At 47.5% G+C, this 27,741-nt stretch overlaps 1 protein-coding gene across 1 annotated transcript in view; it reads right to left on the reverse strand.

The window, feature by feature from the left end:
• Window positions 1-1,564: 1,564 nt before the first annotated feature.
• The window catches only part of LOC146181010 (receptor-type tyrosine-protein phosphatase kappa-like), a 188,749-nt gene continuing 162,572 nt past the window's right edge, over window positions 1,565-27,741 (reverse strand). Inside the window, exons 16-18 of the mRNA XM_084576230.1 lie at window positions 14,652-14,809; window positions 13,212-13,347; window positions 1,565-4,318 (exon numbers count right to left, since the gene is read on the reverse strand). Of these exons, the coding sequence (XP_084432356.1) occupies window positions 4,250-4,318; window positions 13,212-13,347; window positions 14,652-14,809 (363 nt within the window). The 3' untranslated portion in view covers window positions 1,565-4,249. The remainder of the gene's footprint in view (window positions 4,319-13,211; window positions 13,348-14,651; window positions 14,810-27,741) is intronic.

A 27,741-nucleotide genomic window follows, 5' to 3' on the forward strand; every position in this document is an offset into this window, starting at 1 on the left:
ATTACCTCTAGGAAAACAAAAGGACACAGAAGGCACAATCCATCTAACACAAGGCGTGCCGTAAAACACAGACAAGAAGTGACGCAGACAAGCACAGGCAAAACGTATGGCATGGAAATTTTAATCTCGGACTTGAGTACCGACAGTTCGATGAGTTGTTGACAAGGGCGGACCTTAGTTCATGGACGTTTTAAGAAAATAGTGGCTTACTCGACAGGCCGCCGTTTCTTCCGAGGAGCAAGTCTCAGCGCTGGAAAAGAGCGGATGTGCAACCAGCGGTTCGGGCCAAACGGCGGGCGCCAAGACCATTTAAAATCCATGCACTTGCTGCAGCCAACACAGGTACAGTAGGCAAGCATACTAAACCCGTACAGGTACAACAGCGAGAAGTGGATGATGCGCACCTGCGAGCATCGCTCATTGCACAGTGCTCATGGACATGGATGACATCACTTTTGCATCAGGCGTGCTATACCTTAAGTGGACGAAACGGTCTTCTTTGCTTTACACCAAAAAAGCGTGATAGACTGCATGAAAAGGGCTCGTATAACACTCTGCACCACACGTCCGTGGACGAGTCCTAAGCCTTTCTGGTCAGCTACGCGCTCTGCCAACGTTGTGCGGAGTTATTGCTAAATGAAGCAGCACCAAGCATCAAAAGCCGCTGCCAACCCTATCGGAGTGCACGCTGTTTTTCCGCTTTTGGGGGGCATAGAACATACTAAGGGGTGACCGTGAAAAGAATGGAAGCGTATGTCAGGTCAACACTTCCAGTACTATCAGTGCTTGCCAATCCGCTCGCTTTTGAATTCGAGCAGTGCCTATACATCGTTCATCAATTATCCGCGGTTTGGCGCGGGAAAAAAAGGATTTCGAAATGAGGATGTTGTTTGCTGGTACCCCGGGAGGGAGCCTTCTGATCTCTGCTTTTTGCATGGTCAAATCATCAATGTCAGCTGGTCGGTTGGGTTTGGGACTCACACAGCTCCCTCCCGGGAACAGCAGGATGGGGGTACATAGCGCGCGGCTGCAAGCAAGCTCATAGCCTTGGCTAAACCCTCATGACACTGCACAGCTTCACGGAACTCCAGTATCCTTCGATAATTCCTTTGACCCAAAGGATGCTGCGTCGAGTCACACAAGTGCTCCACTTGACCACACCGAGTCATGATTGGCATGAGAGCTGGCGAGCGAGAAAGGGTAGGAGGGACGTGCAGGGAAGGGCTCAATTCGCAGTTTTCAGCCTATATGACAGACACTGAAAATTACAGGAGGCGTTGGTTACACAAATAGAGGATGCGCTAGTGCTACTATGCAACGAGTGTCCTTTAGATATTGCTGCTCAAAACGTTGGTTCGTATCTGAGGCATAATGTCTCGTAAGTTATTTTTTCTTTGTGATAACGTACATTCATGGCAAATTTCGTGGCTTACCGAGGACTTCGAAACCGCGGCACGGATTGTATAAATGATAGAGGAGGAATCTCACGAAGACTGCATTCGTTTCCCTGTTTGAGAAGCAGGAGGAGTGCATCATACACTTATCTGCAGGCAGACTGTCCGCCTGCATTCGTTACATCAGATTAGACTGACTTCGGAGTCAAACAGTAGCCGCCTAAGTTAATTCTACATTACGCTGTAAGACTTTCAGAACCTAAACTGTGTGGCGAACTTCAGCGGAGTTAGGAACGAATATTTGCCTCGTTTTATGGACGAAAATGGACGAGTAACTACCTCTACATATTGTTCGGCTTTATATACGGTCACTTGCTATGTGAACACGATCCAATCATTATTGCTCTCGTTCCTGGGAGAAAATTGCCGTCTGTGCCAACATGAACGTATTCTGAAAAGTAAATGGGCTTTAATGGGATGGACGGCTACAATAAATTAATGTGAGCAGGAAAGATTTGTAAAAAAGGTACCGCGAACTTTGTTTCAAGGAGACAGCAGGCTTGCTTATGGACTAGCGAGCAAGCATGCATGTAGTAAAGTGTAGCTAAATTACTTTATAATGTTGAGCACAAGAACAAGGAAATCTAACTATTGGCAGAAAAACAGCACGATGAAAAAAAAATGTGCATTGCAAAACCTCTTGACCCGCTGCTGAAAGTAGGACGTAACACCGTGCTCGATGCACCCTCCACGCGGCCAGTGTGTACATTTAAAGGCAACAGGATGCAGTAACAGGGGTGCGTGCGTTGCATATAACCAGACAGTTGAGAGAAAATAACAAGACAAAGCGAAAGTTATTGCATATGTACGCGCATAAATACACCAAGAATTAGGCGCGCCGCACACTGCATGTTGCGATGCGTTAACAACAAAGCACGTCACCAACTAGCTGGATTGTTTCGCAAGACGCTCTGAAATGGTTTTATCAACACCGGAATGGGAACTAGCATGCATACTTAATGCTTGAGAACGAGTATTCGCACAAAACAATAACGCAGCTTCCTACTATCAAGCAGCAACAATAAAAATGCTACATCTCTTTTCGTCTCCAAGTCTCCCACTTCAGAAACAAAGTTTTACTAATAATGTCTGAATAAGAATCGCCAAAAATGTTAAGTCAGATCAGTTGGTCTGTTCCCCTGCTCGCTGGAAGTGCTCGGAGCTAACAAAATTGCGCATGTGTTCCGCTCTGAAACTTCAGTGTATTGTTGGGTCGCTCAGCACTCGTTTGGCATTTCCCATGACATGGCTCGCCTTTTGAAATGAAAGGCGTAACATGAGCAGTGATATGTAAGATCAGGATGAAAATGTTCAGCTTTGCACGCCTTGAAAGGCTCAAAGTCACAATGAGGGGAGCTGAAACAAGCAAACGATTAGAAAACAGAGCTAAACAATTTGACCTTTCCCCTACTATAATGAGTAACTTGATGCTTAAACTCTTCAGATGTAAAGCAAAGACATTTTGTACCTTACAGTGATTACAATGGAGCTAAATGTACCAAAGAAAAAAAGCACTATGTACAGGCAACTGTAAAATAATCTTTTCATTTTTCCATGCAATTCGAAGCAAAATGCAAATCTAACCTGAAATTCGTACCGTATTAAAGTTTTCAAGCCATCTAAAGGCAGAACATATTCTTTCACCACTGCGCATCATTGCAAAAAATTACACTGGACTGTTCTGATGAATATCACAATTGTAGCAATGGTCGCACTGCGGAATTCTGCACGTTCAGAAGGCTTTTTGCGGGTCAGCAACAACATATTAAATCATACAAAACAATTTAAAAGACTGTCAAAGCATGCACTGTACACAAATTCTGATTGATAATGTTCACTGCTGAATGGGCCTACCGCGGTGCCTGAGTCATTAGGACACTGAACTATTGATCACGAGGAAGCAAGTTCCATCCTTGTCAGGCAGCCGTGTTCTGAGGAGGTGAAACGCAAGCGTTCGCCTACTGTGCGACGGTCGTGCACGTTAAAGTACCTCAAGTGGTAAAAATATCAGGAGCCTTCCATTATGACTTCCCTCATAGTCGATGTCGCTTGGGGATGTAAATCATGCAAGCCGAATGAAGCCATCATTCCTCAATGATTTTTCTGAAAGAACTTTAACAAATATACAATACAATTTTCAGCCTGCATGCTTGAACCTCACTTTTTCAGGTCAGTAGACCATGCATAATACAGTGTCTAACCTCGTTAAAATGAGGAAAGGGGGATCATGCATAGAAAAGACATCACAGCGAACTATACAATAACGACTGGACGCCCATACGAAGGGACACAGTAACGAGGATTTTCTTTGTGCCAAATGTACTTGGAGAAAAGGATGAGTGCGTTGATGCAAACCTAGTGCTTTGAAGCTGTTTCCCGCAAGATGTGCTGTCTGGTTGGAGTTGTTTGCAACAGAAATCATTTAGCTTTGGTTTGCAGTTCATCCTGCCTTGAACGTGTTTCAAACTGTGCTTCAATTCAGATAGCACGACTGGAAAAAAAAAACGCTCTCGTCCAAAGCGCAAATATAACCACACCTGCATGAGAAGTTCGCAATCACTCAAACTTTGCTTCTGAAAACGGCGAACGCGAGCGGAGTAAAACTTAAAGGTGCTGCTTCTCGCGCTCCACAGTGCGCTCGGTTGGCCTCGGCAACGTGGCCGCCCTCGTGTGCCCTTGGGAATGGAAGTGGGATGTATATAGCCTATTGGTCCGGGCGGCCCTGTTTCGTGGCAGGGAACAGGATGCATGACCGAAGCAGCGCTGCTGTGTTCGTTGTCGTCTTTCCTTTCGGTTCAGCGGAACTTGCTCTGCTTGGGGGCTGCCAGCGCGCAGGCCACCTCGTATAGCAGGCGGTACTGGCTCTGCGGAGAAAAATAATTTCACAATTCAAGTGAGCGATACACAACGTTGAAAACAGTCAGTGATTACAATCAGTGGAATAAAAGTTTTACTGTATTTCCATCGAAAGGGATGGGGGGACAAGCCTTTTCCCTAGTGAAAAACATTATATGAGTCACAATAACCTCATACAGATTTCTCATACTAAATTCATACAAATCTCATTAGTTCTCATATATTTCTCATATGATGAATAAGTTTAGTATGAGATCATATGAGATTATATGAGATTTGTATCAGATTAGTATGAGTTCTGTATGTTATTGTGACTCATAGGGTTTTTCACTAGGGCTCCTAACGGAATAGTGATGATCTGACATTGCTCGCCTGCAGTCGCTCTTACAGTACGTTCCACCTGTACTCTGCGAATTGGAGATATACTGATACTTCCTCTATCTCGAAAATAAATGTGCTGGCCGCCATCTTTTAGATGACATCATCACTATCATTGAAGCTACGTCCCGTCTAGGACAACGGTGTGTACTCTTCCTGCCCCGCGCCAGTATGGCCACATTACTTCTGTGAACTTTCCGATGCTCTGCCGACCCGTGGTACGCTTCGCCCCTGTCTCCGAACCAACCCTGTTATCCAATAAGGGACCACCCTACATATCCTCTTCATGCAATTTAGTCTTCTTCATTTCAATAAGGATGTCAATGATTCGCGTCTTTACCCTAGCCCATTCTTTTTTCGTGACTGAATAGTAACGATAGGCATATCCCCTTTTTTCGATAGCTCGCTGTGCTGCACTGAATTTTATTTCCGGCTTTTTTTCACGCAACCTTGAAGTTTCAGACCCACAGTTGGCACTAAAGCAAACATTAGGGAGTCTAATCCGAATATATCGAAGTGTTATTCAATCGAACTAGGTTAGATAGACATAGCCACTATACTAAAAAGCTTTGAATATCGTAAATCTAAAGCGTAAATGCATATGAAAATGTGCGGCTATATTATAAAACATTAGCCATTACATTCAGTAAACTGTAGTTCAGGAAATGCCTGGCAACTTTCCCTCAACACATACTTTGAAGTACTTCGCTAGAAGCCATATCGATCTTCTGACAACGTCGTTCGAATAAAGAAACTGACTTCCGTTCAGAACATAATGCCAGCTCAATCCTGCGGTTTCTACAAGCGCGTGCTGATCAATACTGTCAGGCAGCACAGAGGAGAGAACAAGGAAGTGCGAAAAAGAAGCTCGCCAGAAGGAAGGGTTAGGAAGAGGAAGCTCGCCAACGTTCAGTGATCCCCCTCTGCGGGTACGTGCCATATGTTATTTGGACATCACCAACAACAACAATGCACCAGCTAAAGTGGAGTCATCTAAGTAAATAAACCTAACAGTGTGGTGGCAGGTGCCGGGACGATCACCCGGACTCTTTTCGGCGTCGTTGGAGCAGACGACTCGTTGGTCTTCCACATTTGCCCTTGAACATGTTCCAAGAAGGCGACGCACGGCAGCAAGGGACAGCGGCACCCGCTTGGCAGCACTACCGCGAGCCGATCACTTTTTCTGACAAGGATGGCGAAGAAGTGGACGAGTGGTTCATCAATAACCAGCGAGTGAGCAAGTACAATCGTTGGGATGCCACAGTAAGGTGGTAAATGTTTTTTCTTGAACGCCATAGTCCTGAGATGGTTTAAGAACCCGTTCCTAACGAGCTGAGATCGTTTTGAAGAGGAGATTAGCAATTGTTTCGGGGATACCGCGGCAAAACGGAAATGCGCTGAGCAGACTTTACTCCAGCGAGCACAGGTGCCTGGAGAAACATGCACAACGTACATTGAAGAGGTCCTGAGACTCTGCAAAGAGGTGAATCCAAGAATGTCTACAGAAGATAGAGTTGTCCACCTCTTAAAGGCCATCGCGGATGATGTATATAACATTTTAATTACAAAATATATCTTGGATTCAGCCACGGCCGTGACCAAGCAGTTTCGTACGTTCGAAGCTCTAAAGCTGCGTCGCATAACCCTGCAGTTAGGCCATTTGCCTAATGTGATTTCAAGAATTTTCGCGCTACGATATACACAGATACACAAGAAAGCAGGAACTACGTACACAGGACCAGCGCGCTTGTCCTGTGTACGTGGTTCGTGCTTTCTTCTGTATCTGTGTATATCGTAGCGCGAAAATTCTTGAAATGGTAAACCAACTAGCCCCCATTGCTGCTTTGCTTGCCTAATGTGACCACTATTGCGTGGGTTCTCAAGAGCTTCCGAGTTCATCAGAAATGATTCGCCAAATTGTCCGTGATGAACTCTCCCGCCATTAAGATGTTGTCAGCCGCAGCGCAATCTCTTGTTATAGCTGCTCCCTGCAGGCAGCTCCGATCCGGCGCTCCTCTTCTTGGGGACTACGGCTACTCCCGGAACGACTCCTACGGCCTTGCTCCAATAGCTCGTTCCTACTCCCGGCTACCGATGTGCCACCTCCTCCGCAACGACACCAGCAGCTGGCCTTTGCTGAACGCTTCGATCCTATCTTCGAGGACTTTATCCAGACCGTGCTCGTGAACCACCAGTATGTTACCGCTGTGGTATGCTCGGCCACATATCCAGATTCTGTCGCCGCCGGAACACGGTTCCACGCTACCAGTGCCAATGGTTGATTCGTCGATCTAACGTGAGTACAGAATTCTGTGACACGCCCTATCCACCTCCTTCGGGGCTCCTACCGCTACGCATCACCACGAAAGGACTCTCCATCTTCTTACCGGAGCCTGACTTGCCGCTCCCGGCGTTCACACTCTCCCCGCCGTTCTTTGCCGCCACCGGGAAATTAGCGTGTGCGGCCGATGGAGGAGCGGTCGCCAGGTCATCGATATTGTCAGTTCCTCTACCTGTCGTTATGCTAAAGAACCACCTGGAAGTGTTGATGTAAGATGTTTGTGTTATGACTTTAGTGGATACTGGTGCTACAGTTTCCGCGATGAGTTTAGATTTTAAAAACCGCCTCGGCCGCAAAATTATGTTTGGTTGAGATAGAACTGTCATATTTCGAGGCGTAAGAGGAAAATCGTTGGTTTATCTTGGTATTTGGTAAGGAAATGTAGCGAGCGCTGGACACTTGTTTAGAACTCAATTTACGGTGCTCTCTTTATTCTTTATTTTTTATTCAATGATTACCCCGCTTAGCCCGAGGGCGCTACAGCAGGGGGGTTACAGAGTGGAAAAAAACACATCTTCATTTATGGAGCACACTTGATGACTTGAAAGCCGATTCCATTCACTGATGGATCGAACAAAAAAGGAACTGGCATACATGTTAGTTCTGGCACTGTATTCCAAAATTTTAAAACAATGATCTGTGCGAGCAGAAACATAATGTGGCCTGTGTAAGTATATTTCCTTTCGAATGCCTGTTTTGTTGTGGTAAATTTGGTACAACAGTTTAAGTCTTAATTTCCTTCTTCGAGAGGAGAGGGTTTCCCATCCTAATTCATTTTTCATGACAGTGCAGCTATCAGTTCTCGAGTACCGACACAGGACAAACCTTGCTGCTCTATTTTGAATGTTTTCAATTTTATTGCTGAGTGTATTTGCCAAGGGTCCCATACGGCACAAGCGTATTCGAGCAGTGGTCGAACGTAGGTTAAGTAGGCTATTGATTTCAAACAAGGCGGCACGTGTTTCAGATTTCGCTGTATAATGTTTAAGGTCCTGGCGGCTTTTGCAACTACGGTATCCACATGTGTATTCCATGAACAGTCGGCGGTAAGTGTCACACCTAAGTATTTATGCGCCACGCACGACATTATTCTAAGAGTTGACTTTTTACAACAGTGTGGCGCAACTCTCGACTTCTGTACTGGCGGGATATCAATAAACCCTATCCTTCGATCGGCCCTGGTAGAAGAATCAACGCGGGCTGCCCAAGCGTTTTCTGTCTTCGAAGATACCGTCGTTCCGGCGATGTTCGCCATCTTCGTCCCAGCTGTGTCCTCGGGAGCGGTTCCGAATACCTTCGACGCTCTGGTGGAGCTGGCTTCCCACCGGTGCGAAAAAGGATGTTTTGGTGCCCCGCAGTGTTGTTCGAGTGAAGGAGGGCCGTGCCACGCCTTGGAGGGCCGTGCCACGCTTATCAACCATTCCAACGAGCCTGCTGTATTGCCGCGTGGTTTGAAATTCACCGACTTTGAAGAAGAACGCCCTTCTATGCACATCGCCGCGTTCAGTGACGGCATTGATCATTCAACTAGACGTCTTGATCTTACCGTTTCCCAGTTCCAGTCAATGAAAAACGAATCGCTACCCACCAACGACTGCCTAATATTGATGAAAGTTCTTATGAAACATGTGGACGTATTCGACTTTGCTTGAGATCAGCCACTACCGAATCCACCTTCCCGTACCAATCACATGATCGACGCTGGGTCTGCACACCCGATTAGACAGACACCATACTGTCTCACCCTCAGCGTAAGATCCGCGATATGATGCAACGAGCAATTATTCAGGAATCATTTATCCCGTGGGCCGCCCTAGATTTCTGGTTAAAAAGAATGCTGACACATGGCGATTTTGTGTCGACTATCGCCGCCTCAACACTGTCACAAAGAAAGATGTTTATCTGCCCCCGCGCGTTGATGATGCCATTGACGGCCTCCGTTCAGCTTCCTACTTTTCCTCTGTTGATTTGCGGCCCGGATACTGGCAAATAGAAGACTGCCTTCGTGACTCCAGATGGGTTATATAAATTTAATGTGATGCCTTTCGGCCTACGCTACGCTCCGGCTATCTTTGAAAGATTTATGGACACCCTTTTGCATGGACTAAAGTGGCAAATTTGCATGTGTTACCTAGATGACGTAGTGATTTTCGGGAGGACCTTTGCCGAGCATACCAGCCGTTTAGCTGTTGTCCTTAACTGTATGAAGAAAGCAGGTCCCGTGCTGAACTTCAAGAAGTGCCTCTTCGGGGAACGTCAGATCGTTGCGCTTGGCGGTGTTATGCCCGACCCACGGAGTATTGAAGCTGTCAACTGCGTCGAAGAGTCCTAGTCTGTGAAAGAACTCGGAAGCTTCTTGGGACTTTGTTGTTTTCGGAGCTTTATCCCCAAGTTTGCTGACGTAGCCTATTCGCTCACATGCCTCTTGCAGAAAAATATTCGCTTCAAATGCACTCCCGAATATGATTTTGCATTTCGCCAGCTCAAGTTTCTTCTTTCCTGCGGCCCATACTTCGTCATTTCAGCCCGACAGCTCCCACTGGATTCCACGCTGACGCCAGGGGCACCGGCCTAGGTGCTGTGCTCAAACAATGGCATGGTGGGAATCGGCACGTTGTCGCTTACGCAAGTCGCACCTTCAGGAAGCCTGAACGAAATTATACCGTGACGGAGCAAGAGAGCCTTGCCGTAGTTTTTGGCGTACAGCAGTTTCGCTGGTACCTTTATGGACATGCCTTTACAGTCCTTACTAATCATAATTTAATTTGCTGGAAGGTCAATCTGCGTGACTACTGCGGTCGGTTGGCCCGCTCGGCATTACGCCTTCAGGAGTACAACTTTAGTGTCGTACAAAACTAGGCACAAATACGCTGACGCTGACTGCGTCTCGAGGCTCCCACTCGCGAATGCTCTTTGCGATGACGACAACTTTGACGACTATCTTGCCGCCGCTCTCATACAATTTCCTTATTTTGCCACTTTACAGCGAGAATAACGCAAAGATCAAGACCTGGTACCGCTTATTGAAAAAAGTTCATGATCCAGCATCTGAAAACCCTTTCTGCAATCGCGATGGTTTGCTCTACCGGAAAATTTACTCGTCTGGCGGTGCGCGCTTTATGCTTGTCGTTCCAGCTAACCTATACTCCTCTGTTCCACACGCAATGCACGATGACGTTACAGCTGGGCACTTGGGGTTTGCCAGGATCCTTATCCGCATCAAAGAACGCTTCTAATGGCCAAATATACGTCGAACGACTCAGCGTTACATGACCTCCTGTGTGCGGTGCCAGCGGTTCAAGCTCCCCAAGACTTCTTCGCCTGGCCGCTTACATCCGGTGACACCCCCGACCACACCATATGAGCAAGTGGGTGTTGACCTCATAGGTCCGTTTCTCCGTTCGTCTAAAGGCAATCGCTGGGTCATCGTGTGCGTTGATTATCTCACGCGTTACTGTGAAACTGCCGCCATCCCTTCCGCCACCGCCACTGACGTCTCTTTCTTTTTCACGCTGTCGTCCTCCGCCATGGGCCTCCTCGTGTCATTATCAGTGACAGTGGCCGCCAGTTTACGGCAGATGTTGTGGAACAGCTTCTCCGCTTTTGTACCTGCCAGTTGTGTCACTTTACACCGTACCATCGCCAGTGCTTCCCTTCATTCCACATGCCTATAAGACCACGAAGCACGAATTAAATGCTTATAGACCAGTTCTCCTTCTCTATGCCCGTCCGCCTCGACGTTCTCTAGACACCATTTTACCGTTCTCTCTCGACGCGCAACCTTCTGTTTTGACCACCCTCTGGCGCGCTGAACCGCGAAACGGGGGAAGCTCTGAACAGAGCTGGAAATTAGCAAGCGGGGTGACCAGAATCCGAACTGGCCGCAGAGTACAAAACTCCGAGAAGCATGCTGCACGCCGTTTTTCTGGCTGAGGAAGTTGACGCTCAGCTGAAGCGTTACCGCTCCTCCATAGTGCAGCGAAGAACGAAAAATTTCGCTTCTTTTCTCGAGCACACCAAGCTTCCACAGCGGGTCTAAAGAGCGTGGTTGTAGGCCAGTTGATGGGACATCGTAAGAAAGAAAGCCGCAGAACGACATGACCGAGGCAAGACAACACAGGGAGGTACAATCAACTAGTATTTATTAAAAACATACTTGACTAATATATATCAGAGGCGCGTAAACTATATGGCGTTGACCTGCAAATGTCTGCACCTTGCAAGCTTTCAAAGCTCGAACTTGACCGAAAACAGACTTCTGACCTGCCATGTTCTCATGAGGTATTAAAAAAAACAAAAATGTCTCATGCCTGACATATCCCGCTCAGCTGTGGTCGCTTTTATATCGGCCATACGAGTAGGTGTTTGAACATGCGCTTGCAAGTGCACGCGACCTTCATGAAGAAGCCAGGGGGACCATATGTCTGGCCGGTAACTGCCCAAGTTGCGAAGGCTGCTATCCTAAACTTAACTTTAGTAACATGTGGAATTAAACTTAACTGCACAGAGATTACAGAACTAAAGAAGGGAGCAGTTGGAACGAGAAAAGGTTGAGGCATAGCCTATCTTGAGGCCATAGCCTAAATGAATGTGTTAGCAATTACCCTGTGTTCATTTTCCAGAGAGAACGATTGTCTCCGCTCACATGAATGCCTGTAGGCTTTTTCGGTTTTTCCAGTTTTTGTTGTTGTTCCTCTATGATACAATTGCGCCTTAATTGTTCTCCTGATAGATTTTTTGAACCTGTTGAATGTGTGCCCTTTGCGGGGTTTTCATGTCATGCTTGTTCTGACCGTATCGGTTTCTTTGCAGTTGAGCAGTTGTTTCACGTGTCCACCTTTATTGCTGACTGTCGTTTTCGCGGCTTTCCTACCATCCACATCCCGACTGTTATCGTGACTTTTGCAGTTGCTTTGTAGGTTAATATCTCCATCCAACCACTTGGGGCCTATTGGTAGTTCACACGCGTATGATCGATATAGGTCAAGTGCGTTTTCAATAAATGTTGTCCGTACCGCCATGTGTTGCCGCACTGCTTCTGTTCTGTTGTGTGTGCGGTTTTGTTTCTTATGCAGCGCTCTCAATAATGCCAAGGATCGTCGGCAAGCGAATCACGTCTGACAGCCGCGCAGTGGACGTCGACGCTGTGAATAAACGAATTAAAGAAACTTGAGGCAACATTATCAACCCTGTTATAATTTGTACACAGATGAAACTGCGTTATGTTTGCAGATATTGCTCCGAACAATAGGCGAGCCTTTCGTCATGATGAGTCCCACGGTAGGAAAATTAACATCAACGGTTTTGCTCGCCACCGACACGGATGCATCAACAAAACAGATAGCTCGTGATCAGAAAAAGCAAGTGTCTGCACTGCTTGCAGAACGCGCTTTCGGTCCCACTGACCTACAGGTCCAATCAAAAATCGCATGTGATCTGCGAACATTTTGAGAAGTGTCTTCGAACGATGACGATGTCGGCCAAGATTGCAACTAAAAAAATTAGCACAGACAATGAGCATCGCCTAAGGCGAAAGCTCGCGATGCAATCCGTACTGTACACTTCCCTGACGGCATTCTTTTAGGATGCTTTCGGCCTAATGAACCATCTTTTTTTTGGCGCTGGAAAATGCTTGCCTCATATTATTTAATACTCAAACTTCAAAAAAACAACAATAAAATCCATGTACGGCAGAGTTGAGAAATTGGCACTCAGGAGGTACTTCTGGAGGTACACAGGCGTTAAACGAAGCCTTTGTCAATAGGTGAGGTCATGCAAATTTTTTCCCCGTGTAAGAGGCCTTTCTTTTACGACAGTTTACAGAATTTGTGCGACGTTCCTTCTGTGACTACAGACGCGAAGGATAGGATAAGGTGAATTGAAAAGAAGCAGAAATATCAGCGAGTTAGCGTGTTCACATTGCTCAACAGCGCACCAAGTACGGGATGGAACAGAGACACTGACAAGGGCTGGTTAAATTTATCAAAAAACAAAAACAAAAGCAGAACGCATGCATACATTCATCATATATTCTCGTTAATGCCATAAACATTCTGGCTACCTGGCATATGCTACCAGCTGCTTCACGCATGTCGAAGCATCTACGTTTGGAGGGTCAGAGCCCTTCTTGCGAACGGCCGGCTTGAAGGCGGCGATGTGATGCGGAGTGTCCCGCCACTTACCAGGCAGGGCAGGAAGGTGGGCCTATGCTGGCGCACTGTACGGGCTGCCATGAGGACGTCGGCGTGCCGCTCGGCCTTCAGCTGGTCGTTCAGGAAGGAGGCGGCGCAGAAAAGGCCGCATGCCGTGGCGCCATTGCTGCGTGGCGGAGATATGGCCGTGTCACGCAAATCGGCTCTCATTGCGAGAAAATACGAGGGGCGAATAAAAATCTGACATATGCTTCTGATTTGCAGACGGCAAGCAGAAATGTCCAATTTTCACTACGTTTTAATTTTTTATTGCCCTACAAGTCTCAACGAAAACGAAAAAAACAGCGTCTTTCATAAATTCCACTCCCGACTGAGAGTGACGCCACAAGAGAAGAAGCGCCAGCTATGTATGGCGATGCATCTTCGTTTCCTCCTAGGAAAGGAAAAATGTAACTAATAGCCAGACGGCCCACAGACAGGTCTGGTTATGTACATTAAAGCTTTCAGGGGTCTGAAAACGCACAATCAAAGAGTGACACAAAACTGCAATCAAACGGCATCAACAGCTTCTGATGCTATGGCACTGGCAACTCAAGACGTAATTAGGTGTTCGTGTAAATGTTTTAGCTCACCTCGCAAATATTAACCTATTTTTAATATTTAGTGTTAATATAAAGCCGATGCATTAACCACATTTAGGCTATAAGAGGTTCGTGCTATATTTGTTTTGTATCTCGAATTATTACCAACACTGGATTCCCCATGGTGATTTTAGTTCCATAATTAATTGCGCGCGGTTCACTTTAAAACTCATAGCTTACTAATGACAAGCCGCGCGTAGCAGCTTTTATGAATGTCAGACATAGGTCATATATAGATTTACGTCTTTTCGAATCGCTCCGACTCAGCGCTTGACATTATAGCCCTTTACAACTCTTCCAAATAGTTGGCATGTTTATGTTTTCGATACATCCCAGCTGCAAACAGCAGGGTATAATAGAAAGAGCCACTAATGGTTGAGAATTGGTCTTCTGAGGCAAAGCAATATGGCAATACCAGTTCGATATGGTAATATCATTGCGGACGGATGACCGAGACAGGCAAATCAGGTTGGCGAAATTATAACAGATGACAGTTTAACTATTGCAGCGCACACACCAACGTGAGTGGTTGAAATCTGCGTTTTCTAATTTTTCCCACTTTCCCTTGGCTGCAGTTCGTGCTTCGCCATAGCAGTTTACACAAATAAATTTTATTAATTAAAAACAAAACGTGAGATCTATCAGCGCTGCGCCCGAAGAATTCAGAAATGACGCTGCATGCGGCGCACTCCAGCTCCCGATGACGCCACGTGGCCACCACTTTCTGTGTCTGGATGCGTTGCGTATTGGGAGGAAGTCACGTGGCATCCATGCGCGCTCCGCAGAGTACCCAAGGCGCGCGCAAGTGTAGTGGCCAGCGTTCACTCACAAGCAGGCGACGATGGTGGGGTTCTTGGGCGGACACTTCCGCTGCCAGCGCTCCACCTTCGCCAGGAAGCGCACCAGCAGGTCCACCGAAGGCGGTAGCACGTCGCCCTTGCGCCACCCTTGCAAGTGGAACTGTTTCAGCAGCCGAGACTTGGGTGACTGCAAGAAAAAGTCTTCAGTCGGGTTTAATTGGCGAGTCGCAGCGAGGCTGGTTTTCCTCGCGTTCAAGTCATGCGTACAAAAGGCTTCGCTACGCGGTTGAACCGCGGCAGAATCGCCAGCAGGGAACAACACTTACATGCGACTGCGCCTTTGAAGAGTGAATGTAGACCTGAAAACGAGTCACAGCGAAGCAGCCCCAAGGCCATGCTTTAACAAAGAGAATTTCGGCGCATTGAGCGAGTCGGCGGGGAAGTTTTATGAAACGGGAGGTGGCGAAGAGTGAAGGCGAAACCATGCACCGCAACCTGCAGCCGCTACACGGTAGCGCCAGCATAGCGAAAGCTTCGATGCGCCACTTTCTCCACTGTAACTCTGTCGCTACAATGTAAACGTGGCTATTTATGCACAGCCATAAAATCAGTGATTTTATGCGCCACAGCCCGCGATATATGTAATCATTCAAGATCAAGATGAGAACCACCAACGCCACAACCTACACCGCGCTAACAGCTCAAGATATCTGTTGACGCAAACGTTTGAACTCTTCTAGAAAAACAGTGTCAAAAGTGCGAGGGACGCAGAAAATACACGCACCACAAGTGGTTTCTGCTCTGCTACATGATGTCGCAAAAAGTAGCGCAAATGTCTGTTCAGTTTCTTAACTGCTTTGTTCGTTCTGCTTTCCTTTCACTGCTTTAATCTAATCTACGTTTAGTGCTAAACAATGTGCACTTGCATCTCGCAAACAATCAATCTTCATCGATCGCGCGTTAAATTTGAGCATGCGTGATATATATATAGTGTGACGCCCAGATTGAGACGACGTTGACAAAGGGACGAACGTGAAAAAAGCAAGAGGACGAATGGTAGGCTTGTACTGGGGCTCTAGCAAGCGGACTCAAGGTTCCGAAGTTTCTCATACGGGCAATAAACCTTCACTCGTAGCATCTTGGTGGAGGTGCGGGGTGTACGTTCCTCAGATACCCAGAATACGGAACTCCTGCTTGAACCGCGCCGAAGTCGCCGTCTTGCTGGCCTACCACCATCTGTGCCTACGATGTCTCTCGACGGCGACGATCTGAGGACCAGGCCTAGCAACTCATGGCAACACCACCGGGAGCCTCGTTCGTTCACAGGCTCATCCGACAAAGATGTGCCTGAGCCACTACCAGCGGGTGAGCCTGTAATATAGGTGGGACTCTTCCGCCTAGTTGGCCAACGTGGTCTTAGCGCTAGCCAACACGGCCTTGACGTGGCACGACAACCACGAGGATAATTTCACGACATAGGACTGCTTTGTCGAAGAGATTAAGAAGTGCTTCGGTGACTCTGATGCCAAAAAGAAGCGAGCTAAAGAAGCACCTTCTCAAGGAGCTCAGCTTCACTGCGAGGCTTGTCCGAATTCTTGCTTTCGTGCAACATAGCGCTAAACAGACAGGGACACATGAGACACACGGGACGGGCGCTGTATATCGAGGAAGTATATCGAGGATGTTTTATAGCAGTGCAAGCTTGTATCTCCTCGCATGACCGAAGACGAAAAGGCTGGCATCTACTATAAGAGTTCGCGAAAGACATCTACAATTTCCTAATCGGCAAGTCAAGCCTTGACGCCGTTGCTGACGTAATTTCATCACTGCCAAACGTTTGAGACGCTTAAAATGCGTCGCATCACGCCCAAGTTCGGACGTCTGGCTGGCGTGAAGTTGGTGGCAGCTGTTGACGTTACTAACCCAACAGCGTCTGGCGATTTGCAATCCATGATCTGCCGATAGTTCGAGAAGAAGTAACCCGGTATCTAGAGTTCGCTTGGGACGCTTCAGCTCTCCCTCCCTCGTATCGGCCGAGTCCGTCAACGGCAGCCGCAATTAATGCAGCAGACTGACGAATATCGGGAACCGCAGCGGCTGAGGCAGCGCAACAGATCCAGAGCGCCCCTCCAGGCAAAGGACCTGCTACTACCAGCGGTCACTAATTCCGTAAGAGGACAACCTTCGACGCAAAGCTTCGTGCAGCGGCTAGAGGACAGCGCCGCCTGTTCCTCGATTTTCGCTTGTGCGCTACCGCTGCGGTCACCCTGGCCACATCTCACGATTCTGTCCTCAACTCCAAACAACTTATTATGGTTCCTCGACCTACCCCTCGCAGCAAGATTACCCCTCTGGTCCTTCATGGCATCCACTCTACCCTCCCGTTTCCGGGGACCCGTGGTTTGCGCCGTTGCGGGATCATTCGCCGGTATCGGACAGGAGCGTGACCCTACCTCCAGCTGTCCGGGCGCGCCGTTCTCCGTCTGGCACTGCGTGACCAGTTTTTCTAACACGATACCCCCCTCGTCCTTCAACAAATCTGTATTTACCTGATCCTCTCAAGCTGATTTCCCCCTTTTCATAGTTTCTCATGCTTTCTTGACCTAGTCCTTCGTCACTGGTGGAACGTCTGACTGTTTTTCCCTACCGCCAATCTCATTACGGTCCTGACTACTTTGGCTACTGTAGAGACCTGCATAGAACTCCTCGGCTACTTTGACTATCTTGTCCATATTAGTGATGACATTGCCCGCACTGTCCCTTGTCCTATACATCTGGTTTCTGCCTATGCCCAATATCTTCTTCACTGCTTTAAGGCTTCCCCCGTTCTTTACAGCATGCTCAATTTTCTCCATGTTATACTTCCTTATATCGGCCACCTTGCGCTTATTGATTAGCTTTGATATCTCGGCCAATTCGATCTGGTCTATTGGATTGGAAGCTTTCCTATATGTTTAGGCAACAGCGCAAAAGGACAGAGACAAGTGGAAGGAGGTACACAACGACGACGCTGAACTTACAACTGTCTTTATTAGGAAAAAACACAGATCAATATATACTCTACTCAATCAGCGCACATGCGCAATGTCATAAAACATGCGTCAAACCCAGATGTACTTATCAGGATAAAATCAATTTAAATCAAACATGCGTGTGCAATGAGCCTTTTAACCTTTGTGAAGTAGGCTCATTTCTCTGGCTGACAAAGACACGGATGGTGTGCTGACACACCCGTCTGTTTTTCTGATGATATGGAAAGCCTCAGCCAGCTCTCTTGTGCGCCGGTCATTATGCGCAAACAACGCTTCTGTATCTACAAAAAATGGAACACATTTACATGAAAAGCAATTTTTGGCTAGGTTTGTGGCTTGTTTGTCTAATGCATTGCAATGCTCCATGAGCCTAACGTTGATACATCGACCAGTTTGGCCGATGTACGTTCGGCCACATGAGAGCGGTATTTGGTACACAACACCCTTTTGACACGGAACGTACTTACTCAAATGATTAATATTACACTTATGTCTATTGCGTCCTTCACTCTTCCTTTGAACGGCAGCCCCCAATTTTTCTAGTTTGTTAGGGGCTGAGAATAACACATCCACTCCGTGCTTAGCTCCCACTTTCTTTAACCTGTGTGATAAGGCATGCACATATGGCATTACTGCCACCTTCTTGCGTTCTCTAGGAACCTTTTGCAGCTCCGAACCGCGTTCTGAATATTTTAACTTTCGGATAACTTTGTCTGCACAAGATACTAGAACGGCGTCAGGGTACCCCGCATCCTTACACCTCTTAATCTGAGTGGCGATACTAGTGCTCATTTGATGAGGGCAAGACTTTTTAACTGCCGTCCTTAAACAACTATTAACTATAGCGGTTTTCACAAGCTTAGAGTGAAAGGATTTATAATTCAGCAAGGGCTTCTCACTTCTGGGAGAATACTGCCAACAAATATGGTCCGGCTGAAACGTCAATTTTAAATCAAGAAACTGAAGAACACCTCCCTGAGGAATTTCGTGCGTGAATTTCAGTCCCGACCCATTTCTTGTGAATACTTCAAGAACTCGTGTCACATCCTCAGGTTCCAGGGACCCTCCAACCACTAGGAAATCGTCCACATAGCGGAAAATGCGGGATACAGCTCCATCTAGTTCAGTCTCTATTTTCTTGTCAACCTGGCTTAGGAAAATGTTGCTTAGGATAGGGGCTACTTTTGCGCCTATGCACACACCCGATTTCTGCATAAAAATCTTACCATCCCACATAACATTGGGATGGTAAGATTGGCTAGAAAAATTGGGGGCTGCCGTTCAAAGGAAGAGTGAAGGACGCAATAGACATAAGTGTAATATTAATCATTTGAGTAAGTACGTTCCGTGTCAAAAGGGTGTTGTGTACCAAATACCGCTCTCATGTGGCCGAACGTACATCGGGCAAACTGGTCGATGTATCAACGTTAGGCTCATGGAGCATTGCAATGCATTAGACAAACAAGCCACAAACCTAGCCAAACATTGCTTTTCATGTAAATGTGTTCCATTTTTTGTAGATACAGAAGCGTTGTTTGCGCATAATGACCGGCGCACAAGAGAGCTGGCTGAGGCTTTCCATATCATCAGAAAAACAGACGGGTGTGTCAGCACACCATCCGTGTCTTTGTCAGCCAGAGAAATGAGCTTACTTCACAAAGGTTAAAAGGCTCATTGCACACGCATGTTTGATTTAAATTGATTTTATCCTGATAAGTACGTCTGGGTTTGACGCATGTTTTATGACATTGCGCATGTGCGCTGATTGAGTAGAGTATATATTGATCTGTGTTTTTTCCTAATAAAGACAGTTGTAAGTTCAGCGTCGTCGTTGTGTACCTCCTTCCACTTGTCTCTGTCCTTTTGCGCTGTTGCCTAAACATGGATGATCACCAACTAGCCCAAACCTCCGTTCAGCTTTCCTATATTCTGGCGTTTCTTAATCAAATCTTTCGTCTCCTTAGACAGCTTACCGGTATCCTAACTATCCTGCCGCCTACTTCTACCGCGCACTCAGTAATGATATCTCTGAAATTATTGTTCATTGCTTCTAAGGTAATATCGCCATCCTCAGTTAGAGCTGAATACCTATTCTGTAGCGAGATCCTGAACTCTTCTGCCCTCCCCCTCACCGCTAATTCGTTGATGGATTTCTTTCTTACTAATCTGTTGCGTTCCTTCTTCAAATTTAGGCTAATTCGGGACTTCGCCATCCTGTGGTCACTGCATCGCACTTTCCCGATTACCTCTACATCTTGCATAATGGCGGGGGTTGAACCCAGTATGAAGTCGATTTCATTTTTAGTCTCCCCGTTAGGACTTTTCCATGTCCATTTCCGCTTCTTCCGTTTGCTGAAGAAGGTGCGACTCAGGTGTCTAGGGAGAAAATGCGACCGATACTGTACCCTTCCTTTCCGATAAACCGATATACAACGTCCGCGTTGGCTAGCAAGGAACCTTCAATGAGCCAGAGGACAGTGTGTGGCTATGAGTGTAAAGCGCAATCCGTTCCCCCAAACCTTCGGCTTCTTCAACTTCAAAAAGGTGGTGTGACTTTGACATAATTAAGTGAAAGTGTCAGCAATTCCGTGCTGCAACTCAAAAGTATACTGCGCATTCCTTTCCTTAAAATCTAACTTAAAGAAAAAAATGCGAGATGAAAATTACGTATTGAAACGGCGGTGTCACGGGGATTAGGGTGGCTACTCTCTCAGCCTACGCTCGTATCATTAGGTTTAAGCAATACTGAAATCCCCGCAGTTTTCTCTTTCCGCGAGTACATTTTCAATTCTCGCCTCGTTGTCTTGCGGTGCAATTACATTAAATTCTTCTGTATGTTTTGTAAGCTTTGTCTATGCCTTCGATAAGCTTTGCAGTACCAATAAAATAAAATCAGGTGCCATTTGCACCAGGTCGAGTACATCCTGAGTGATCATCGAAGTCGTCACCATCGACCCAAGATGATGACAGTTTCACCCGAAGGAACCATATATCCAAACAAAACTGGTTAGAATCCTGCGAATCTGAGTGTCCTCGATGAAGGAGCAAGTCTGCCTCCGCTGTCTAGCGTCGTCGGCATCGTGTGCTAGAAATACCGAAAGCATTAAAAACATCACCTACGGAATCAAGCAGTCGCCCTCGGACATAGGGCTGCATATCGCAAGGGACATCACCCATTTCCAGAGACAAGAGGCCGGAGTGCGTGCAACCAACTTCAGCTGAGAGCGTTTTTCTCAATTAAGTAGTTGGGATACGAGACACCTCCAGGCCAATCGCAAAATCAACGGGGGACTCACCAAACCAGAAGCCAATCTTTGACATAAGCCCAACGCCATCCCACGGAGATTCTTTTAAAGCTACGACTGTTTCTCCGCTTTCTCGAAGGTCCGAAAAACATACGTTGCTACGAATAACATGAGAAATAGCGAAGACACCCCCCGTCTTTGCCAAAGCCCTTCCGAGTCTCGAAACGTGAACGCCAAGCATCCGGGATCATGTTGAGGATACGCTGTGCGATGATGTCCCCTTGTCATCAACAAGCTCCTGGATAGCCCCAATCGTCTTCGTGAAAAAGTATGGTAATCTCGCGCACTACGCCGATTACTGCCCATTGAACAGCGTAACCAAGAAAGGTATCTAGTCTAGTAGGTCAATACCGCGTTTCCCACATCGAATACTTCTTTCGATGGACCTAAAGTGCATGTATTAACAAGTCGAAGCTGGTGAAAGGGACCATGAGAAGACCGTCCTAATTACACCCGGCGGTCTCTACGAGCCCCAGGGTGATATCACATTCATCTTGTCCTGCCTCAGTAGCGCTCTAGCATGTACTGGACAGTGGAACAAGCGGCAAACATGCATTCGGTAGATAGATGTCGTCGTATCTTCACGATTTGACGATTGCCTACAAACGCTTCGTTCGGTGTTGGAGGAAACATGACATCAGGGCTCACCCCGAAGTACGAGAAGTGTAATTAAGCTTCTGAGCAGCTAATGCTTCTAAGGCACATCCTAAGCAAGGATGGAGCACACGTGGACGCCAATAAAACTGCTGCGATTGCTCGGATTCACCAGCCTGCCTACAAGAAGGCAGCGCTCAGATTCCTGGGTCTTTTTGCACATGAATGAGTCGTAAACAACTTTCCGCATATTCCTAAACCTTCGACACAGTGATTGAAGACAGATGTGCCTTACAAATATGTTGTTGTTGTTGTTGTTGAAAACTTTTATTGACCAACAGAGAAGGACCACACCGCCTGGGCCGCTCTGTCTCACCCCCCTGTAAGGGGGAGGGGACTTAGCGGCCCAGCCGCACGGGATGGTCGCATTAGATGCTGGCCGGTTTGGTTTCGCCGGCGGCCTCTGCTGCCAGTTGGACGGCGGTGAGTTGGAGCTCAGGGTCCGAGCTTCGCAATAAGGTTTCCCAGGCTTCCCTACTGCTAACGTTTTGCGCCCTGCCTGGGGAGTAAGCGCACTCCCAAATTATATGGTCGAGTGTTCCTCTCGCCCCACACTTTTTACATTTATCGTCCTCGCAGTCTGATCGGATATGTTTATTTAGTACTGGGTTTGGGTATACTCCAGTCTGCAGGCGTCTCCACGCCATTGCCTGATCTCTATTTAACGCCGTGTTTGGTGGGGGGAAACGCCTCCGGCATTGCCTGTAGTGTTCTGTAATGTCTTGATACGAGATTAGTCGCCCTTCTCTATTATGTTCTGCCTGAGCCGAGCCATCCTGTACAGCTCGGAGGTAGAGATCTCGAGCTGCACTGTGGGCCGCCTCGTTACCGCTGACAGATTCGTGCGCCGGGGTCCAGATGATGTTGATCGTCCTATCAATCACTCCTTGTGTTAAAATTTTGGTGGTGAGGGGGTTTACCCTCCCCCTACTGAAATTTTGGATTGCAGTTTTACTGTCGCTAATAATATATCTAGCTTTGGTGCCAACGCAAGCGATCGCTATCGCAGCTTCCTCCGCTATCTCGGTTTCTTTCCCTAATATGGTAGCCCCCGTGATGAGGGTGCCTCCCCCATCTACCGCCGCTATGGTCATGTATCGACTGTGTCTGTTTCCTGCCGCATCTACGTAGGCAACTTCATTTGGGGGTTTGCTCCGATATATTGTTTCTATCGCTTCCGCCCTTTTCTGTCGCCTTTCCCTATTAAACTCAGGGTGCATGTTTTTGGGTAGGGGAGGGATTCTTAGGTGCGCCCTGATTTTCCTGTCAATGTCAACCCTTTCCTTTTGCCCCCTGTCTGTGGCTATTCCAAGGTTACTTAGCGTAGCTCTTCCCACTCGCGTCGTGCTGAGTCTTTCAAGTTGCGAGGTTTTAACCGCTTCCGTGATTTCTGAAATCGTATTGTGCAGTCCTAGGGCCAGTAGCTGCTCCGTCGATGTACATGTTGGGAGGCCTAGGGCCTTTTTAACGCATTTTCTGATGAGCGCGTCTATCTTTCTCCTCTCATCTGCCTTTAGGTTCAGATATGGCGTGGCGTAGCCCACTCTGCTAATGATGAAGGCTTGTACCAATCTCAGGAGGTTTCTTTCCTTGAGGCCGCCTCCGTTACGTGAGACCCTCCTGATGAGGTTTAATGTCTGGGTCGCGTGGTTTTCTAACTTTTTAATGGTGATCGTGTTCCTTCCGTGTGTTTGTAAGTGGAGTCCCAATATTTGTATTGTCTCTACTTTTGGTATCTCCCTTCCTTTCACGTACACCTGCGGGTCAGAGGGAGGTTTGTTCCTGAGTGCCTTGTCATTATACACGAAGATTTCTGATTTTTCAGGCGAACATTTAAGTCCTCTGTCCGCCACGTACTTAGAGATGACATCTGCTGCCGCCTGCAGCGTTTCATTGATCTCTGCGTCGCTCCCTCTGTTGATCCAGAGATTGATGTCGTCCGCGTACAGGCTGTAATTTAAGTTGTAATTCCCAATTTTCCGCAATTCCTTCGGGAGCCCTCTCATGGCCATGTTGAAAAGGGTGGGTGACAGTACCGATCCCTGAGGTGTCCCCCTGTTACCTAGCCTGATCACCCCAGATTGTATTTCCTGGAAAGTTATAACCGCCGTGCGGTCCGTTAAGAAATTTCTGACATAGCGATAAGTTTTTAGCCCTATTCCTGCCTGCTGGAGCCCTTCCAAGATGGCTTCGTGCTTGACGTTGTCGAAGGCCCTTTTTAGGTCCAGTCCCATAATGACTTTCGCATCTTTGGTTCTGGAATTAATTATGTCTTGCTGCAGCCGCAACATGACGTCCTGTGTGATCAGATGGGGCCTGAAGCCATACATCTCGTCTGGCCATTTCTCTTTTTCCTCCATATAATTTGAAATTCTGGTCTGAATTATGTGTTCCATCAACTTTCCTACACATGACGTGAGCGATATAGGCCGGAGATTTTCCAGTTTCGGTTGCTTCCCGGGTTTTGGGATCAGGATCACGGTAGCCTCTTTCCACAGCGGTGGGATCTCCCCTTTTTCCCAGCATTTCTGCATGTAGCTGGTAAGGGCCTCTATCGAGTTGTCATCTAAATTCCTGAGCATTTTATTCGTGACTCCATCTGGCCCTGGAGCTGACTTGGTTTTGAGTTTCGCTATCTCCGCCCTTACTTCACCTCTCGTGATGGGCGCATCTAACTTCTCATTTGGAATTCCCTGGTAGTCGGGTAGCTCTCTAATTTCGGTGTCCCCTATGTATGTCTCGACGAGTTTCTTCATGAATATGTCATCGTCCTGCTCTTCGCATGCGTGTCTAACCTTAGCCATTTTGACTCGTGCTTGTGTTTTGGACGTTTCAGGGTCTATTAAATGTCTTAGGATATTCCACGTCTGCGGGAGGTTCATATTCCTTTCCATGTCGCCACATTTGTTAGTCCAATTTTGTTCACATAGTTTAAAGGCGTAATCTTCTATTTCTTTGTTATGACGCGCCAGTCTTCTTCTGAGATTTTTGTTGTTTCTGCCCTGCCTTTTAAGTCGACGTTCCATGCCCTGTTTGGCCTCCCACATGTGTAGGAGTCGGGCGTCCGCTATTTCCGGAGCTTTTTCCCCTTCTAGCGTCTTAGTTGTTTTCCTGGTGTCTTTCTTTACCGCTTCGCACCAGTCCTCTATATTTCCTATCTCTGTTAGGTCTCTTTTCCCCCTAATCTCTCTAAATCGGTCCCAGTCTGTGATTTTCGTCCGGAAGCACTTTTTTCCTTTGACTTTACTCCTGATTTCAACCGTGGTTTCCACTATTGAGTGGTCGCTCCCCAGGTTGAGTTCCGTATTTAGCCATTGCGTTGTTTCTACGTTTTTAATCAGGGTCAGGTCCGGTGAGGTATCGGCGGTAACGCTGTTCCCCGCCCGCGTGGGGTGTAATGGGTCAGTCAGCAATGTTATCCCCAGGTTATGCGTGTCCTCCCACAACTGTCTCCCCTTTGCGTCTTCCTTAGTGTACCCCCACTCCGGATGATGGGCGTTAAAGTCCCCCACTATAATTAGCGGCTGGTTCCCTGCTACATTAAGTGCCTTGTTCATTATCGCCCTGAAGCGGACCTTCCGTTGTCTCGGTGGGCTGTAGATATTGAGTAGGAAAGTGTTTGATTCCTCCTTTTTTCCTGTTAGAATTTCTACAAAGACGTTTTCTATGACGTTGTCCTCTAATTCGTGTTGGATTGTTGCTATGTTTCTCTGCACCAGTGTTGTAACTCTCGATTTGTCCCCTTTCCCACTGTGGAAGGCGCGATGCCCTTGCAATTTGGCCGGGCCGCCGGTCTCCTGCAACGCTATAGCAAGGGGGGCTGATTCGCGGATCGACAGCGTGCTCTGCAATACCGGTCGCTTGCGTCGATACCCGCGACAGTTCCACTGCCAAATTTGGATGTTATTGGGCGGTCTGTCCATTATTCAACTTTGTTTTGTTCTCCTCAAGTATAGTCACTCTCGCATTTAGGTTGGCGGTTTCCCCCTTTAATTGCTGGAGCGCCTCTGTCATGAGGTGAAAGTGATTTTGCATCTGTATCTGCATATGTTGAATCTGCTTGGCTAAGTCCTCAAGTTTACTGTCTCTTTCCTTAGCGAAATTCTTAAGACTTCTGTCCAGTTTCGCATTTACTTTCTCTAGCTTTTCATCCACTGTTAGATCTGAGCTGCTATCCTCCCTAACTTTGCGTTTAGATGGGGGTGGAGAGGTATCCTCGACCAGCATATTATTATCCGCTCCCTTGTTGTCGACTTGAGCTGTAAGATGTTGGCCTTCGATTTTGTTGGGCGCCCCTATTTCAGATCCGCCTGCTTTTGTTTGAGATTTAGTCGCCACTGTATTGCGCTCTGTTTTTAAATTTTGTATTTCCTCCTTTAAACTAAGGATCGTTGCATTCATGCTCTTAATAATGCTTGTTAATTTTTCTATTTCCTCGTCTTTTTTGTCCTTCTTAATATTTCGGCCCTGGGTAACCTTGCCTGCGAAGCTCACGCCTTTGCTCTCACCATTCTCGGTTGTTGGTTCGTCTCGGTCTCGACTGGGGGTCGTGGCTCTCGAGCTTGACAGTCCCCTGGATTGGCTCCTCCGCCTGAAGAGCTTCGTCCCCTGGAGGCTGTCCGCTGCTCCTCTCCTAGTCTAGGGAAGGAGCTCGTCCTGGGCTTGTATCCTTCTTTCTCCCCTTCTTGTCTGGCTCTTGGGCGGCTCTGGTGTTCTTGGGTTTTTGCGATTTGGTTGGTTGCTCCCTCCGATTCCGCTTCTTTCTTCATCTTCTTTTCCCAGATTCTCTTTTTGATTTCGTACGGTGTACGATGGATCAGCTTGCATTTGCTGTCCCCCAGCATGTGCTCTTTCCCGCAGAGTTGGCACTTCAGCTTGCAGGTGTGGTCCTCTGGTGGATTTTCCTGTCCGCAACCACGGCACTTGACGTTTGTCGGGTTTGGACACACGTCGATTCTATGGCCTAGTCTTCCGCATGCCTTGCATACTTCATATTTCTTCTTATACAGGTAGCATCTGTGCGGGGCTCCCCCAAGGATGACGGTCCTCGGTGCTTTCTCCTCCTTGAAGAGTATTAATATAGTCGTGGAATCTTTCCCGAGTCTTCTTACCCCGATAGCCTCCGGGTTTGCCTTGTGCCTTAGCATTTGCATGATGTCCTCTTGGGTGAAAATCCTATCCACCCCGTGCACCACTCTCTTGCCGCACCCGTCCGGAGTGCCCACATAGGCGAAGACTGCCACCTCTTCTTCTTCCCCTAGCTTAATTCGGTTTATGCTCGCGTATTTCATTTTCCTTTCCCCACTTGTTGTAGCGATGAGAATGGAATGTTGTTTCGTGTTGGGTATCACGATGTCCTCCTCTTCCGTTTCTTCAATATTTACGCCCGCCGACGCCCTGATCATTCTCGCTAAATATGCGGCTCCACGTTTAAGGAGTCTATCTAGTCCTCCTTCGGGTCGCAGAATAATCTTGTCCGCTCCCTCCGGGATTCTTGCCTCTTGTCTTTCTACAGAAAATGCTGCCAGTTTTCTTCCGGCCTGCTTGAGCCTGAACTGCTCAGCCTCGATTTCCTTCCTGCTCTTTTCAAGCGGGACAACCTTCTTCCCTCTGCACTGGAACCACTGTCCCGGCACCGTGAACTCCTGCGGGTCCACTTCTTCACCTTCAACTACCTCCATGGCTGCACTCACTTCAAATTTCCCGCGCGCTTCGTGCCGTGCTGAATTTCTTCGCCGCCGGTGGCGCTGCTGCACCCTCGGCTCCCCCGTCGGGGCCTCGACCACTTATCGTCTGGGTTAGGCTTAGCTCGCTTCGCCCCAAAAATCCTTGATGATTCGAGAAATCGGACTCACTTGGTGGAGAACTTGTTATCCACGTATTCCCGGTGGGTTCCGAAATCCGATTCTTCACTCGTTTTCAGTCGATGGGCAGGATTTCTCCCGATAACAGCATCAAAGCACTGAGCTGTGCGGAGACGCGTCCGATCATGCCGGCACCGCAGCGCCCTCCCCTACAAATATTAGCTCTGCAGCGTGACGTATTCTGAAACATCAGCGTTCCTCATAGTCGTAACCCATGCTCAAAATGGCATACAAAAAGAGCGGAAACCAAATTTAATTCAGCCG

This window comes from Amblyomma maculatum, chromosome 8 (assembly GCF_055883805.1).
Source record: "Amblyomma maculatum isolate TAMU_Amacu chromosome 8, ASM5588380v1, whole genome shotgun sequence".
NCBI lineage: Eukaryota > Metazoa > Arthropoda > Arachnida > Ixodida > Ixodidae > Amblyomma > Amblyomma maculatum.